Below are 17,674 nucleotides of genomic sequence, written 5' to 3'. Positions count from 1 at the left end.
AGTGTACTTTCCTAGCACACATGCTCTCCAGTACTGTTACTTCCATCTATCGTGCCACTACAGACACACCTGCATTCAGCACACACATTCAGTCTGTGAGCCCTCCTTAGTAGTGTAGTCTTTCTATATTGCGCCAGAGTGCACTATTTGCAAACACACACTATGTCAGCATACACTCACCATGGGCGAACTGCACAACAATTCACCCTTCATGTATTGCACTTAACACAAGCACACATACACCTAGCACATGCTTTCACTGCGTACGCACTGCACAGCACTACATCTCCCATCTAATGTATTACTCGCATGCATACATACACCCAATACATGCACTACCATACATGCACTGCATAGTACTCCTATACTCCTGCACTGTACCCTTCATAGGAACATATACATACAGCATTGATACTATTCCTGCGCTGCACAGGACTCCACATCTACATGATGTAAGCCAAGTGTGAGTTAAGCACAAGGCAGCTGAACTTTTTAAGAAGGTGAATGAGCCTGTAGGCCTCACTCCAGTGACTCAGAGTAAAAGGGAACTACTAATGATCACTACACGGTATGCTGCCACCACTGTTTTCGTGGCACTTAACTCTTGGTGAAGTAGGTAGCCTTCTACCACTACCAGGGTAGTGCTTTGAGTGCCCATCCCAGTCCAACAAGACCCCAATCGGTGAGGCAGGCCTATGCCACGCTGCACACTTATGATCTATGTTTACCTATGAAGAAAAAAATCTGCATTAGGGAATTCTAGACTACAGTACAGTTGGGCACCAAGGGCAAGAGTTCGGGTCTCCAACCAGGCAAAGTACTTTTCCATCCCAATTAAGAGTGTTTACTATTACACTACCAAAGACCAAGAAACAAATTAACAAAAAATGTACTTGGCTTTAGACATCAATCAAATAGTTCATTTCAGCTTCACTGTACTGTCTACGTCATTTTACCTTCTCTGCTGGTCTTTGACATCTGCATTACTCAAACAATAAATATTTGATGAGCAATGTAATCAAACTCAATGGAAGTAAAATGTATAAACATATAACCAAATGCATTAGTGGGGCTATCATTCATGTCACATGGAGGATATGAAAACAGATAAATCTTTAAGTTGATACCCAAATATTACTTCCTAATTGAAGTCGCATGACAGGAGTCCAAAAACATGTACATCTGTAATAGAATCTTGGTGTAAAACTGTGGATCTCATCACTGCTCCAGATCAAACACCATCAGCATCTGTGTATAATTGATGAACACAAATATAACATATGAGGCTAAACACTTGTATCCTGAACTACCTGTAAGTGGCACATAATAGTCATTGTTGTAGGACATACCATATTTATCCAACACGTGCAAGCAAACTGCACCACTCATACCGGATAGCACTGTCAGCATCTACCATATTCCTGTAAATAGCACTTAAGCATTATTATTCACATCTTTAAACAACATTGCAAGAGAATTCCTTTGAAGGCCACTGTAAACAACCAGTAAGAACTCACTGTACTGCGCAATTTAAATACCCTCACTTCAAAGGGGGTGTTTCGCTTACAAACTTCTGCATAAGTTCATATTTTCTTCACTCCCATGTGCGTATGTACCTGTAAACAGGAGTTCATCATGCGCACAATGAAGTCAAACTGCTGGTGATCCAGGACGGCCCGATTCTGCTGTACATGTAGGTTAAGCTCCTGAGTCAGGCACTGTCTGGCCGCACGTCCCTTCAGAGCCCGTAGTACTGCTGGAAGAAGCTTAGGATTTGGGAGACAAATGAATTAAGTTCAAACTAACGATAAAGAAAATAGACATTTACTTGCACACACAAAACACTGGATCCGTAAAAACAAAGCAAACAACTTACTTACCTTCGTTAACGCTTTATCTGGTAGAGACTTTATCTAGCTACAGATTCCTTACTTTTAAACTTCCCAGGCATAAGGCTGGATCCAGAAACGTTGAATCGAGCAATACTTCGTGTGCGCGTAGTCGGGTGGCTCCATTCCGGTCCGCGTGATGTCGTTGGGAGTTGGTATTGTCGGTTAAATCGCCGCAGTCATCCATATAGGAAACACCCAGGCAGACATCAGTACCTTTCGTTTTTTCAAGCAAGAAGCGCAGAGCCATGAAGTAACTGACTTAATCGTGCGCAAACCTAGGGCCCTGAAAAGGGGAGTAACCCTAGCCATAACAAAATCAGTCTGCAATCAAGGAGGCATGGATGGGCCTGTAAGGAATTTGCAGCTAGATAAGAGTCTCTACCAGATAAGCTTTACCGAAGGTAAGTAACTTGTTCATCTGATCAAGACTTCTAGCAGCAGATTCCTTACATTTGAATTAGATACCCAAGCCATACTCTCCCGGCGGTGGGTTGAGGACAAATTCCTTACACTAGGAAGTGCTACAGAACCGAATAAGCAAAATGAACGTCCCTGTGGACCGGACTAATTGGCAAATGTGTGCAAAGATGCCCATGTTGCTGCCTGACATATATCCACGACAGGGACAACCCGAGCCAAGGCCATAGTCACAGCCTTTCCCCTGGTGGAATGGGCCCTTAATCCCCCAGGGGTCTGCTTCTTAAACATGGCATAGCAAATCTTAAGGCAGAGAATGACTCAGCAAGAAATGGTCCTTTTCTGCACTGTACGCCCCTTCTTAGCTCCCACGTAGCCCACAAACAGTTGGTTGTCCACCTGGAATTCTTTTGTGTGGTCAAGGCAGAACAACAATGCTCTTTTTGGGTACAGGGAGAGGAGATGGTCCTCTTCCTTAGAGGGATGCGGGGAGCAAACAAGGTGGGCAGCATGACAGACTGACCCAGATGGAATGGGGTCACCATCTTCAGCAAGAACGAAGCACAGGTGCGAAGCACCACTTTATCTGGAAAGGACATCATGTAAGGAGGCGTACAAGATAGCGCCTGCAACTCACTCACCCTCCGAGCAGATCTTAGCGCCACCAGAAAGGCTGTCTTGATGGTAAGTAACCGGAGGGGACAGTTGTGTAAAGGCTCGAAGGAAGCACACAAGAAAAATGAGGACAAATTAAGACTCCACTGCGGCATAACAAGGGTGTGGGTGGAAACAAGTGAGCCAGCCCCTTCAAAAACCTATTTATAATTGGAGACCTAAAGAGAGAGGGTTGGTCTGGCAGCAGCAGAAAAAGTGGATAGAGCAGAAAGATAACCATTGAGAGTAACCAATGCAGAGCCCTACTGGGCAAGGGTAAGAAGAACAGTAGAAAGAGAAGTAGAACAAGTGTCAATAGACTTTTCTACACAGTATAATACAAATGTCTGCCAACAGCAGGTGTATACCGTCTTAGTGGAGGGACACCTAGCCGCCAAAATAACATTGCATACTTCGGGAGGAAGATCAAAAGCTATCAACTGCTGCCGCACAATCTCCACGCATTAAGGCGAAGAGTTGAAAGGTTCGGGTGGAAGACCCGCCCCTGCTGCTGCGACAGAAGATCTTCACGAAGGGGCAGCCTGATCGGAGGATCGATGGTAATTTTCAGAAGCTCTGGTTACCAGACTCTCCTTGCCCAGTCCTGAGCCACAAGAATGACTTGGGCCCGGTCGTTCCTGATCTTGAGAACCCCAGGCAGGAGTGGTATGGTGGTCTGGTGGCTCAGTGGACTAATGCGTCTACTCCAGGGGCCTGTGTTCGACCTCATGGTCACAGGTTCAAATCCCGGCGGGTCCACTCAGCCTTTCATCCAACTGAGGTCGATAAAATGAGTACCATTGAGTTGGGTAACAACAAACATCTGTTATTCAGCGCCAAGATACCCGTAGTGGTGAACGTGCGCTTTACAAATACACATGTTATGTTATGTTATGTATGGGTGGAAAAGCATACAGCAGGCCTGCGCTCCACTCGCAACGAAAGGCATAGCTGAGCGATAGCCGCCTTGGAAACTCTAGAGCGTAGTATTGCTGACATTGAGTGTTTTCTTCGTAGAGGAACCAATCTAACCAAGGATCTCCCCAGCGCTAAAAGAGACCTTACGCCACATCCGAATGGAGACACCACTAGTGATCCACAAGGCATCGACGGCTGAGTTAGTCCACTCTGGCGTTAGGAGAACCTGCCAGGTGTTGAACCACCAGGGTTATGCCCTGTTGATCCAGCCATGTCCAGAGACGCACGGCCTCTCGACAAAGGGTCCACAACCCAACCCTGCCCTGCTTGAGGCAGTACTACATTGCAGTGGTGTTGTCTCTGAACACCTGCACTAGGAACTAGGTTCCCCTTGACAGAGGGAAAAAATGCCTTGAATGCCAATCGAATCGCTCGAAGCTCCAAGAAATTGATGTGGAGCCCTGACGCTGCTGGAGACCAGTGTCCCCTGATCTCCACCTCTCACAGATGGCCACTCTATCCCATAAGTGACACATCTGTCATGACTGTGAGATCTGGTTGAGCAAGGGAGAGGGGTCTGCTGTTGACCCAATCGCGGGTTGTCAACCACCACTGCAAATCTCTTGCAGTTCCTTCTGAGATATGGACCATTTTTTTTTAGTTGTACATTTCTTTATTGCCATTTAAGGAACTTACATTCAGCAATATAGACACATCTGATATCTGTATACAATTGTTACAATTTTCTCTAACAAATCGCAAGCACTTGTTACAGAGATATAAACCACGTTGGTGAGATTTCCCCGATGCTGGGCCCACTGGAACTTCAGGTCCCATTGCAAAGCCAGCATATGCCACCTGGCATGTTTTACCAACAGGATGCAGGAGGCCATGAGGCCCAACAGCCTCAGAGTCAGTCTCACCAAAATCCAGGATCGAGGCTGAAACATCGGAATCATAACAAGAATATCTTGGACTCGCTGCTCGGAAGGATATGCCCGAAAATGCACTGTGTCCAGAACAGCCCAGATGAAAGTGAGCATCTGAGGAGGAGTCAGGTGTGACTTGGGCACGCTTGTAGAGAACCCCAGCGAATGCAGGAGGTTCACCATAGTCTAAAGGTGGGAGAGACGACAGACAACAGCCTGGGGCGAGGACGCCTTCAACAGCCAGCCGTCGAGGTAGGAGAAGATGGACACCCCTAACCTGCGCAGATGAGCTGCGACCACCGCCATCACCTTGGTAAACACCCAAGGGGCACAGGTAAGGCATAAGGGGAGCATGGTAAACTGAAAATGCTTGTGGCCTACCTTAAACCGCAGGTACGCCTGTGGCCCGGCAGGATGGGGTTGCAGGTCCAACGGTACCATCCAGTCTTCTTGGTCTAGGGCAGACAAGATCTGAGTTAAAGTAAGCATCTTGAACTTCTTCTTGAGGAACAGATTGACTGACCGAAGATCGAAAATGGGATGCAACCCTTTGTTCTTTTTTGTAATCAGAAAGTAGCGGGAGTAATAGCCACTGCCTACTTCTGAATCTGGGACCCGCTCTGTAACTTCCTCTTGGAACAATTTTAAATGATCCTCCGCCAGCCGTTCTTGATTTGGCAGAATGGGAGGAGGAAAAGAAAGGAAAGGCAGAGGACAGCCCTCCTGAATGATATCCAAGACCCACTTGATCAATGTTATGGACCTTCAGTAGGGGAGAGGATGATTGATTATCCCACCAACTGGAGTGGTGTGGTCTTGCAGAGTCAGACTAGGAGTGCTCGGAGAGTACAGCTTCTGAGGGCAGGGTGGTCAACAACTTCTGGCTTCCATTCCTTGGTCGGAATGAACTGCGTCTACGTCCCTGCACAATTGGGAAGTCTGCACAGGATGGTGGCTGGAAACCCCTTCAGTTGCCACAAAAGCAGCCACGAGGAGTAGGAGAGGCCCAAGGATCTGGTGGTAGCTCAAGAGTCCTTGAGCCGCACTAGGGCCGAGTCTGCCTCCTTACCAAAAAGACAGGATCCATCAAACGGCATGTCCATCAAGTTTGCCTGGACATCTCAGGAGAAGACAGTTGTTCTAAGCCAGGCGTGGCATCGCAAAGCCACTGTCAATGAAATTGCTCTGCCCAACGAATCAGTTGTGTCAAGGCCACACCTTATGGTGAATTGTGGTGTATCTCTCCCGTCCTTAACCACCTGAGAGAGCACAGACCAGGCCTCCTCTGGGACTTGTGGCAGCACTTGAGCAACCTTCTCCCAAATGGAGTGGGAGAAACAGCCCAATAAGCATACGGTATTCACTGACCGCAATGGCAGGCTGGAGGAAGAAAACATCTTCTTTCCAAGTCATTCAAGCATCTTGGATTCCTTATCTAGAGGGGTGGAAGGGAACGTGCCCTGGGAGGTAGAATCCTGCACCACCAAGCATCTAAGGGAGGGGTGTTGGCTGAGGAACTTTGAGTTGCCTGGAGCCGGGCGATGGCAGCATGCAATTGTCCTATTCACAGGAGCCCCTGTGCTAGGCTTGAACCACGTGCCTAGAAGGATATCAGTAAGTGCTAGACTGAAGGGCAAAAGATGTACAGAGGTGGAAGCTCCAGGCTGAAGAACTTCGGTCAGGAGATTAGTCCTGACCTACACAGAAGGCAACTCCAGTCTGAGGAACTCTGCTGCTCTCTTGACCACCGTGGCATAAGATGCCCCCTCCTCCGTAACCACAGTTGGCAGAGAGACAATACCAGTATCTGGGGAAGTGCCCAGTCCACTGCCCTCTCCAAGTTCACCATAACAGTCCGTCTGCTCTGCAGAAACATGCTGGTGTTCTAAAAGGTCCATAGACCCTTTTCAATCCTCTCCCACGCCTAAAACATCATCAAAAATGTTCGGGCGACAACATAGAACCATGGGGTTCAATCGGTGTCGGAATCGGCATTGAGCAACGATGTTCCCACTCTGGGTCGTCGGGGATAAGCAAGGGGCTGGCGCCGGCGGCACTGAAGGCATTGACTTCTGATCAAATGGCAGGGAAGGTCGAGATGGCACGACCGGTGTCGCCACAGATCCGGAATCGGGAGCCTGAGGCTCCACCGGCGTCGTGGCAGGAGCAGAGTGCATTGAATTCACTGCATCCCTTTTGAACCTCTTGGGGCTTGAGGGCTCACTAGAGAGGTCGGACCATTCAAATACGCGGTGCATGGCCTCGTAAAAATCTTTAATTTGAGAGCGGGGTCACTTCGGAGGGAGGCGGCAGAACCGTGCCAAGAGTGTAGGTGCACCTTAATTTTTTCGTCGATGGACAACAGTCTAAGCAAAGATTAAATCCGCTTGGACGACGACTTCTTCTTGTGCCTTTTCACCGAGTGTCCCAATGACCTCCAGTGGGATGAAGAGATCTTGGGACTCAGGGAGTGGTCCAGGGACCTCCTCTTCTTCGATCTGGACTGGGACCTCTGCGGGGTCTCGCTGGATGGTGTCGACTGCCAGGCCCCAGACGATTCATAGCCCGCTCCGGCAAGGCCTTCAGAATCATAGTTCGACAGACCATGAAAGTCTTGGTCACGCTCAACATACCAGAGATAGACGAGGCGGGGGTCGGTAACTGACATCATGCAGTAACAGGCACCGCACAGTTTAAACCCAGTCTTCCTCGAAGACATCCTGGTACAGAATGGAAAAAAATTGCAAAGTCGACAAAAAGCTGAAAAAAGGCCTGTCAAAAAGCGACAGAGGGGTAGCTCTTTTTGGATCGTCGCTTAACTGGCACAGACATTCACGCTTGAGCAAACGTTTACGAATCTAGCCTGACGCCTGGGAAATTCAAAGGTAAGAAATCTGCAGCTAGTAGTTTCTATCAGATAGTACATGTAACCTGTGTCCGTGCCTCTAACAGATTCAGTAAAAGAAATTAAATTCAGCTTAAGCTTTGTGACTCACAGCATCCCATAAGAATTTCAGGACAGTTTAAGTCCTATTTGGTATTCCTGTTTCCGAAGTCACCACTGTAATCTCTAATTTCAGGTGACTGCCCACACAAATGAAACATCTTTGAAAATTAGAGTAACCATCCCACCCTCTGTGCTTATCTAATTTCTCCCCTTGCCAGTCACACCTCCTTCGCCTTTACATTTCTTTTCTTGCTACAGACCCTTTGAAACCTCAATACATTTTCAAGGTCCAAATGTTTGTCAAACACTTTACAACCATGTATATGTTCATACCCCAACCCTTCTGTAATGCATTTCTTCCTCTTCTGCAATCACTTTCCCTGCCTTACAGCATTGCTGTGATTCTTCCATACATCTATCACTATTCATGTGCTGCTTCCAAATCCACTCCCGAACATCTTGAACTTTAACTGTGAGCCCCTTCATGACCCCCTGTAGAGCCCCTGCATCTACACAACTGGCAAGTTGCATTTGTGGGCATAGCAGTCAATGGGTGTCATAAAATACAGGGTGCTGTGCGGCTTCACAAACTGGGAAATAACACAATAAAAGCAAGCATGTAGTGACCTTTCCACACATGATAATGTTAAAGATCCTCTCGAAGTGTTGGCAACCACAGATTTGTTTAAACGGGACACGGACAACAACCCACATGGAAGAAATAACAGCTTATAACTGTTCTATAAGTGAGTTAGCGAAATATCAAGTTGAAAGGATTAAAAGTGTGATGTGCCCACATTTCAACCATCTAAGACAGAAGGGAGATACTTTAAGAAATTTTCTTTAAGGTCAGCCAAGTCCTCATTCAATTACTCGCCTAAAAAACTCCTATTGTCAATGTTTCTAGGAGGTCAGCAGGAATAAAGTATGCTCTACAAAAGGGTCAAAACGTGGCAAGTTGATATTGAAAGACGTGAGTCTTAACTTCCTTATGAAAGCGTAGAAGAGAAAGCAGCCATTCATAAACACATCTTAAACAGTTCCAGTCCCTTGGAGTATAGAGAAGGCCTGACAGCTTATGTTCTACTTTGTAAACCTTCTGGCCTCCAGGATATAAGGCCTGCGGTTTCAGGCTTTATGTGGCTATTGCTGTAAATTCTATTCTGGGGTAGCATAGTAGTTGGTGCTCCAATAAGGGAATTCTCGGCTATGACAACACATATCAGGATCTATTAAAGTGAAATCGTCCCAAGACTTGAGCCAATGGTAGTCTCAACATAATCATTCTCATTCATCCACGGTTAGGAATTCATGGAAGACAGAATTCCTTTGACAAGTATATGTTACTTTATGACAGTGTCTTTCATTGTCTTTGCTTCTCTGCACGTAGACATCATCAGCTGTTTCAGAATCCAAGAAGAGTACCGGTCCTTTGGGGCTTGGCCAAGACGGCGGCCGTAGGGGGTATCATAAACACGAGAACTGTCCCACCACCAACTGTATCCTGGTCTAATTGAGCTGGTTTCCCCCACCCTGGCACCCCCAGCAACCACAGAAGACCAGAGAGAGTGGTGTGAGCATTGTCAGCAGGTCAGTGCACCCCCCAAAGCCCATGGCGGCCAGGCGGCCGCAACAGCTGCTGCCGCTGCACAGGCTTTCCATAGGGGGCTCAGCAGATGGGTGACCCAGACTTAGAGCAGGGAGAGATGGCACACCCTTAGCAATGGATACTAACAATCCTGTGCCCTGGCCGTATGCTCCATTTTGCCACGGTTGGGGCATGGAGAGGAGGTCCGCCCCCTACCCCCATAGGCAGCGGTTCCAGGACAGTAGACAGACGCTGCTAGGCCGTGACCAGTCAGGTTAAAAGAATCCTTCCGACAGTACCCTGCTGATGTGTAGTGCTAGACACATTCTAGTGTTTTATCTGCCTCTTCCACCCGGGCTAGTCCATACTCACCCAACACAGGCGTCACCAGTCAGGTGACCCTGCCAATAAAAGGGCCCGAGTGCACGTGCTCGTGGCCAGTTCTAAGTACTATACTTAAGTGTCCGAGTCAATTATCCATAAATTATAGAGCCCACAACTTTATATAGGTGACGAGCTGGCCTAACCACGTGTCTGATAATTGAAACTCTGCAATTCTCCATGGGGGTAGTCGCCAAGTAAGACAGCCCACACCTGCTCACAGTGTAACAGCCTGTGGAGTGAAGGGGTACAAAAGGGGGTGGTGATGGACGGAGCATCTGAATCAATCAAACACTCACACCCAGTCAAAAGATCTGGGTTTAATCCATCACCGTTCTTTGGCAGTTCGGCTGGACTGTTCCCATGAGGCCAGGGTCAGACTGATTTGCATATGGCCATGTCTGAACTGGGGTGGCTGAGTGAGCTAAAGAATGGTGATGGATTAAACCCAGATCAGTTGACTGGGGGTGAGTGTTTGATTTGCTCAAACGCTCCGTCCATCATCCCCTTTTGTATCGCTTTGTGGAGAGAAGGGGGCACCATCTCCTCCCTGTGAAAGAGGAGAGTGAAGAGACTGTTCGTCTTTTACAGTTCGATGTCCCCGCGGTCGTTTGCCAGCTGAGGTACTGAGCAGTGCGATAAGGAGAAGTTGGAGCAGAAACCGGAACGTGTCCGGACTCCCTCGAGGTGAGGCAAAGCCCAGCAATAAGCCTGCACAGTGCAGCCGCAACTGGCCTTATCTGGCCTCGAAGGTCCATAACGCCACCGGCAGGTGTGATGCCGCACAAGCACTGAGAGAGACCTGCACTGGCAATGCCAGCCCTGTGCAATCCATTTTTCTCCCTAAGAGGAAGGTGAGAGCTGCAGAAGCTGTAGCATAAGATGGCACACCCACTGATGCCTCCCTACTGACACCACTGCCCCTGCGCGGAGACTGGTCTGCCTCCTAGTCCGCTATCATAGCACCCACAGAGCCCTGATAAGAGACATACTGACAAGTGCCCCAGCAGCTGACTGTGGCAGCCCGCCAGTAGAAAGAAGCATTTGTAATGCAATAGGTCTCGCATTAGGAAACTTTGAGCTATTGGTATTGTAAATGACAATTTTTTTAACTTGTGTTGGTTTTGAAAATAGCTAAATGAATAGCTTTGTCATTTACAATGCCAATACTTTTAACTTTCGCAAATGTGACACTTATAGCATTTGTAATATAATATGTGTTGTATTTACGTGACTTAGATGTATTGATATTACAAATAACAATTGCTTTTAATTTCTTTTAATAATACTTAAATAAAAGTTATTGTAATTTATAATGGTAACATCTTAAACTTTTGTAAATAACTTTTGTGAAGATTATTTTCAGTGTATTTTAATGTGACGAAAATCCAAGAACAGAACTGAAATATCAACATCTTTTTGTGACATTTGTAATAAAGCCTGAAACATTTAGAGAAAATATTTGAACGAGTTGTTGTTGAATGGTTGCACAGATTGATGCTGTTGTGGCGACGAGTGATGCTGTTGTGGCGACGAGTGATGCTGTTGTGGCGACGAGTGATGCTGTTGTGGCGACGAGTGATGCTGTGGCGGCGACGAGTGATGCAGTGGCGGCGACTAGTGATGCAGTGGCGACGAGTGATGCCGTGGCGACGAGTGATGCTGTAGCATTCAGTGATGCTGTGGTAGTGCATAGTGATGTTGTGGTGCCCCTGAGTGATACTGTGGTGGTGCTGAGTGATGCTGTGGCGATGCGATAGATAGTGAGGGCGTTAGATAGATAGAGGGAGGGCGTTAGATAGATAGAGGGAGGGCAAAAGAGAGATAGAAGGAGGGAGGGCGAGAGATAGAGGGAGGGAGGGCGAGAGATAGAGGGAGGGCGAGAGAGATAGAGGGAGGGCGAGAGAGAGATAGAGGGAGGGTGAGAGAGAGATAGAGGGAGGGCGAGAGAGAGATAGAAGGAGGGCGAGAGAGAGATAGAAGGAGGGCGAGAGAGAGATAGAGGGAGAAAGAGATAGAGGGAGGGCGAAAGAGATAGAGGGAGGGCGAAAGAGAGAGGGAGGGCGAAAGAGAGATAGAGGGAGGGCGAAAGAGAGATAGAGGGAGGGCGAAAGAGAGATAGAGGGAGGGCGAAAGAGAGATAGAGGGAGGGCGAAAGAGAGATAGAGGGAGGGCGATAGAGGGAGGGTGAGAGAGAGATAGAGGGAGGGTGAGAGAGAGATAGAGGGAGGGTGAGAGAGATAGAGGGAGGGCGAGAGAGAGATAGAAGGAGGGCGAGAGAGAGATAGAGGGAGAGAGAGATAGAGGGAGGGCGAAAGAGAGATAGAGGGAGGGCGAAAGAGATAGAGGGAGGGCGAAAGAGAGATAGAGGGAGGGCGAAAGAGAGATAGAGGGAGGGCGAAAGAGAGATAGAGGGAGGGCGAAAGAGAGATAGAGGGAGGGCGAAAGAGAGATAGAGGGAGGGCGATAGAGGGAGGGTGAGAGAGAGATAGAGGGAGGGTGAGAGAGATAGAGGGAGGGTGAGAGAGATAGAGGGAGGGCGAGAGAGAGATAGAGGGAGGGCGAGAGAGAGATAGAAGGAGGGCGAGAGAGAGATAGAAGGAGGGCGAAAGAGAGATAGAGGGAGGGCGAAAGAGAGATAGAGGGAGGGCGAAAGAGAGATAGAGGGAGGGCGAAAGAGAGATAGAGGGAGGGCGAAAGAGAGATAGAGGGAGGGCGAAAGAGAGATAGAGGGAGGGCGATAGAGAGATAGAGGGAGGGCGATAGAGGGAGGGTGAGAGAGATAGAGGGAGGGCGAAAGAGATAGAGGGAGGGCGAAAGAGATAGAGGGAGGGCGAGAGAGAGATAGGGGGAGGGAGGGAGGGATGGAGTGTGGGGCGGGGGAGGGATGGAGTGTGGGGCGGGGGAGGGATGGAGTGCGGGGCAGGGGAGGGATGGAGTGCGGGGCGGGGGAGGGATGGAGTGCGGGGCGGGGGAGGGATGGAGTGCGGGGCGGGGGAGGGATGGAGTGTGGGGCGGGGGACGGATGGAGTGTGGGGCGGGGGACGGATGGAGTGTGGGGCGGGGGACGGATGGAGTGTGGGGCGGGGAAGGGATGGAGTGTGGGGCGGGGAAGGGATGGAGTGTGGGGCGGGGAAGGGATGGAGTGTGGGGCGGGGAAGGGATGGAGTGTGGGGCGGGGAAGGGATGGAGTGTGGGGCGGGGGAGGGATGGAGTGTGGGGCGGGGGAGGGATGGAGTGTGGGGCGGGCGAGGGATGGAGTGTGGGGCGGGCGAGGGATGGAGTGTGGGGCGGGCGAGGGATGGAGTGTGGGGCGGGCGAGGGATGGAGTGTGGGGCGGGCGAGGGATGGAGTGTGGGGCGGGCGAGGGATGGAGTGTGGGGCGGGCGAGGGATGGAGTGTGGGGCGGGCGAGGGATGGAGTGTGGGGCGGGCTAGGGATGGAGTGTGGGGCGGGCGAGGGATGGAGTGTGGGGCGGGCGAGGGATGGAGTGTGGGGCGGGCGAGGGATGGAGTGTGGGGCGGGCTAGGGATGGAGTGTGGGGCGGGCTAGGGATGGAGTGTGGGGCGGGCAAGGGATGGAGTGTGGGGCGGGCAAGGGATGGAGTGTGGGGCGGGCAAGGGATGGAGTGTGGGGCGGGCTAGGGATGGAGTGTGGGGCGGGCGAGGGATGGAGTGTGGGGCGGGCGAGGGATGGAGTGTGGGGCAGGCGAGGGATGGAGTGTGGGGCGGGCGAGGGATGGAGTGTGGGCCGGGCGAGGGATGGAGTGGGGAGCGGGCGAGGAATGGAGTGGGGGCGGGCGAGGGATGGAGTGGGGGGCGGGCAAGGGATGGAGTGGGGGGCGGGCAAGGGATGGAGTGGGGGGCGGGCGAGGGATGGAGTGTGGGGCGGGGGAGGGATGGAGTGTGGGGCGGGGGAGGGATGGAGTGTGGGGCGGGGGATGGATGGATGGTGTCGGGGAATGGATGGATGGAGTGGGGGGATGGATGGATGGATGGAGTGGGGGGATGGATGGATGGATGGAGTGGGGGGATGGATGGATGGAGTGGGGGGAATGGATGGATGGAGTGGGGGAATGGATGGATGGAGTGGGGGGAATGGATGGATGGAGTGGGGGGAATGGATGGATGGAGTGGGGGGATGGATGGAGTGGGGGGATGGATGGAGTGGGGGGATGGATGGAGTGGGGGGATGGATGGAGTGGGGGGATGGATGGAGTGGGGGGATGGGGTGGGGGCATGGATGGGGTGGGGGGATGGATGGGGTGGGGGGATGGATGGGGTGGGGGGATGGATGGGGTGGGGGGAGGGATGGGGTGGGAGAATGGATGGAGTGGGGGATGGATGGATGGAGTGGGGTTGGATGGAGTGGGTGGTGGATGGATGGAGTGGGTGGATGGATGGAGTGGATGGATGGATGGATGGATGGAGTGGGGGATGGATGGATGGAGTGGGGGATGGATGGATGGAGTGGGGGATGGATGGATGGAGTGGGGGATGGATGGATGGAGTGGGGGATGGATGGTGGAGTGGGGGATGGATGGTGGAGTGGGGGATGGATGGTGGAGTGGGGGGATGGATGGATGGAGTGGGGGGATGGATGGATGGAGTGGGGGGATGGATGGATGGAGTGGGGGGATGGATGGATGGAGTGGGGGGGATGGATGGAGTGGGGGGATGGATGGGAGGATGGAGTGGGGGGATGGATGGAAGGATGGAGTGGGGGATGGATGGAAGGATGGATGGAGTGGGTGATGGATGGAAGGATGGAGTGGGTGATGGATGGAAGGATGGAGTGGGTGATGGATGGAAGGATGGAGTGGGGGTGAATGGATGGATGGATGGAGTGGGGGGATGGATGGATGGAGTGGGGGGATGGATGGATGGAGTGGGGGGAGGGATGGATGGAGTGGGGGGAGGGATGGAGTGGGGGGATGGATGGATGGAGTGGGGGGATGGATGGAGTGGGGGGATGGATGGAGTGGGGGGATGGATGGAGTGGGGGGATGGATGGATGGAGTGGGGGGATGGATGGAGTGAGGGGATGGATGGATGGAGTCGGGGGATAGATGGAGTGGGGGTGAATGGATGGATGGATGGAGTGGGGGTGGATGGATGGAGTGGGGGTGGATGGATGGAGTGGGGGGATGGATGGATGGATGGATGGATGGAGTGGGGGTGGATGGATGGAGTGGGGGGATGGATGGATGGATGGATGGAGTGGGGGATGGATGGATGGAGTGGGATGGATGGATGGGGGATGGAGTGGGGGATGGGGGGATGGATGGAGTGGGGGGCTGGATGGATCGAGTGGGTGGATAGATGGAGTGGGGGGATGGAGTTAGGGATGGATGGATGGAGTGGGGGGATGGATGGAGTGGGGGATGAATGGATGGATGGAGTGGGGGGATGGATGGATGGATGGATGGATGGAGTGGGGGATGAATGGATGGATGGAGTGGAGGGATGGATGGATGGAGTCGGGATGGATGGATGGAGTGGGGGATGGATGGGGGGTGGAGTGGGGAGATGGATGGATGGAGTGGAGGGGATGGGTGGATGGAGTGGAGGGGATGGGTGGATGGAGTGGAGGGGATGGGTGGATGGAGTGGAGGGGATGGGTGGGTGGAGTGGGGTATGGATGGAGTGGGGGTATGGATGGAGTGGGGGGATGGATGGAGTGGGGGGATGGATAAATGGATGGAGTGGGGGATGGATGGATGGAGTGGGGGATGGATGGATGGATGAGTGGGATGGATGGATGGATGGATGGATGGATGGAGTGGGATGGATGGATGGATGGATGGATGGAGTGGGATGGATGGATGGAGTGGAGGGGAGGAACTACTAGAAGCAAATTTACTTTCGGAAACGCAATGATTATGGGGGTTAAGTTTTAAATTACGGGTGAAGTGTGCTGTAACATACACTTTACGTGCACCCAGGATAACCATTTAAAAACAACCGTTCAAACAAGAGTTTAAGCTATTGGCATTGTAAATGATAATGCCTTTTATTTATCAGTTTTAAAAAACAACATATAAATAAAAGGCATTGTCATTTACAAATACCAATAGCGCAAACTTCAGCAAATGCAAGACCTATTGCTTTGTAAATGCTGCATCTGCGCCCTATGCAGTCTGCAATGTGCGATGTTATCACGCCCAGTGAAAGTTAGAAGGTAAGACTATAGCTATGCACTGCTACAATGAAGACGTTAGTAGTGAACGTCTTAATTAAAAGAAGGGCATAATTATATATTTGTTTCCCTAACTTTTGCATTGCCTTCAGATACAAGCGGGGGGGGGGGGGGAAGAGGACAGCTGCCCCGCTGGTATGCTGATCCAAACAGCAGTAGACTGCTGGCCACATTTATGGAAGGACGGGGTGGGGAGATAATGAACTCAGCTGTCCGAGCTGAGCGGTCTGCTGTTAAAAACTAAATTAAGTAAAGCAGGTCAAAATTAAGAAAAGCATGTGAAATGTAAGAATGCACAACATGGGCAGGACGGAGATGAGAGACTGTGAACACCTGCGACCAAAGTTCGTTAAAGTGACTCACTGCCTTTTATTTCCTGCCATCTACACCCAGTCAGTAAACCCAAAGCTAAAAGGGGTGTTTGAAAACTGATGGTGATGACTTCGCCACACCACGAGTGTTGGAAGGGAAGTTTACTAATCCAGTGGCTTTCAGGTGTATCGGAATGCTGCAAATGGAGAGGGCTGATGAAAAAGACCAGCTTTCAAAAATGCTTTATTTCCGATGTTGTGTACTATTCCGATTGCAACATCGGAAATAAAGCATTTTTGAAAGCTGCTCTTTTTCATCAGCCCTCTCCATTTGCAGCATTCTGAACGCCACTGTATTAGTAAACTTCTCTTCCACCACTTTGTACTGTGCCGTTTGATTAAAGCAGGAGCCTGTGTTACTTCCCTGACAACGTGACGAGGATACAATAATATATTAATGAAAGAAAGAGGCTTCAGAAGGCGAGGATACATATAAGGAAACACAGGCATATGGAGGGGAGAGGGCATATAAATGGAGAGAGAACGTGGAGGCAATGACTAGAGACGGACAAGGGAATGAAGTGAAGAATAAGGAGGAAAACAAGCTCTTGGCATTGCTGTGGGGGGGGGGGGTGGGGGGGGGGGGCGGGGGAGCAGCAACCTTTAAAATCGCTTGTGCCTCAGTACAATGCACCAGTAACACCTCTTTAATGTGAGACGATCTTGTTGCTGAAGGGAGAATATAAACACGCAGTGTACCCCGATAGATAACATTCAGGGGTGTGGAATTTTTTGAATAATCTACTTGGCCAAGGGACAAAATGGTACTGAGATCTACATGTCCTGTAAAATCCACTTGTCCCACCTACTCCATAAATCAATTATAAGGGCTGACCGAGAAACAACTGTCTAGTTTATGAGAAAATACGTAGTTTTCTCACTGCTCGCCATATACGCAGGATGATATCACAGTCCGCTATGTGAGGGCAGAATGAATGATGGATACATTTTCTCCAGGAACCAACAGCCTCTCCTAAAGTATGTAGACCAGGAATCGGCCCGCCACCTTTAAACTGGGCTCAAGAACCAACACGCTCTCGACTTAAACTGGGCTCAGAAACCAGCACCCCTAGGCCATTCAACTCCTAAGCTGAGCATATGCACCAGTGCCTCCTTAATTTTGTCCCTCGAGCCAGAGCCCTCTAGAGCACACCCAGGGGTCTTCAGCCGCCTCTAGAGCACGCACAGGAGTCTCCAGTCTATTGACAAGGCCCAGGAGTCTCCATCCCTGCAACAAAGTTGAGCCTTTACTCCCTAAACCAGATGCAGAAGCCAGCATCAGCACCCAACCTCCCTCCCAAACCAGGCCACAAGTCAGCACCCCATTCGCACCCAAATAACTCAGGCCTACAAGCCACCATACCTACAGTCAAACAAGG

At 50.6% G+C, this 17,674-nt stretch overlaps 1 protein-coding gene across 8 annotated transcripts in view; it reads right to left on the bottom strand.

Annotated features, from left to right (window-relative positions):
- Nucleotides 1-17,674, bottom strand: part of SBF1 (SET binding factor 1) — a 1,591,024-nt gene that overhangs the window by 871,846 nt on the left and 701,504 nt on the right. For all 8 annotated transcript variants that reach the window (XM_086918836.1, XM_086918839.1, XM_086918838.1 and 5 more), the window contains exon 16: nucleotides 1,617-1,766. In XM_086918836.1, the coding sequence (XP_086774962.1) occupies nucleotides 1,617-1,766 (150 nt within the window). The remainder of the gene's footprint in view (nucleotides 1-1,616; nucleotides 1,767-17,674) is intronic.

This window comes from Lissotriton vulgaris, chromosome 1_1, assembly GCF_964263255.1.
Source record: "Lissotriton vulgaris chromosome 1_1, aLisVul1.2, whole genome shotgun sequence".
NCBI lineage: Eukaryota > Metazoa > Chordata > Amphibia > Caudata > Salamandridae > Lissotriton > Lissotriton vulgaris.
The sequence above is the reverse complement of the archived record's forward strand: the minus strand, read 5'-3'. Positions and strand labels throughout refer to the sequence as shown.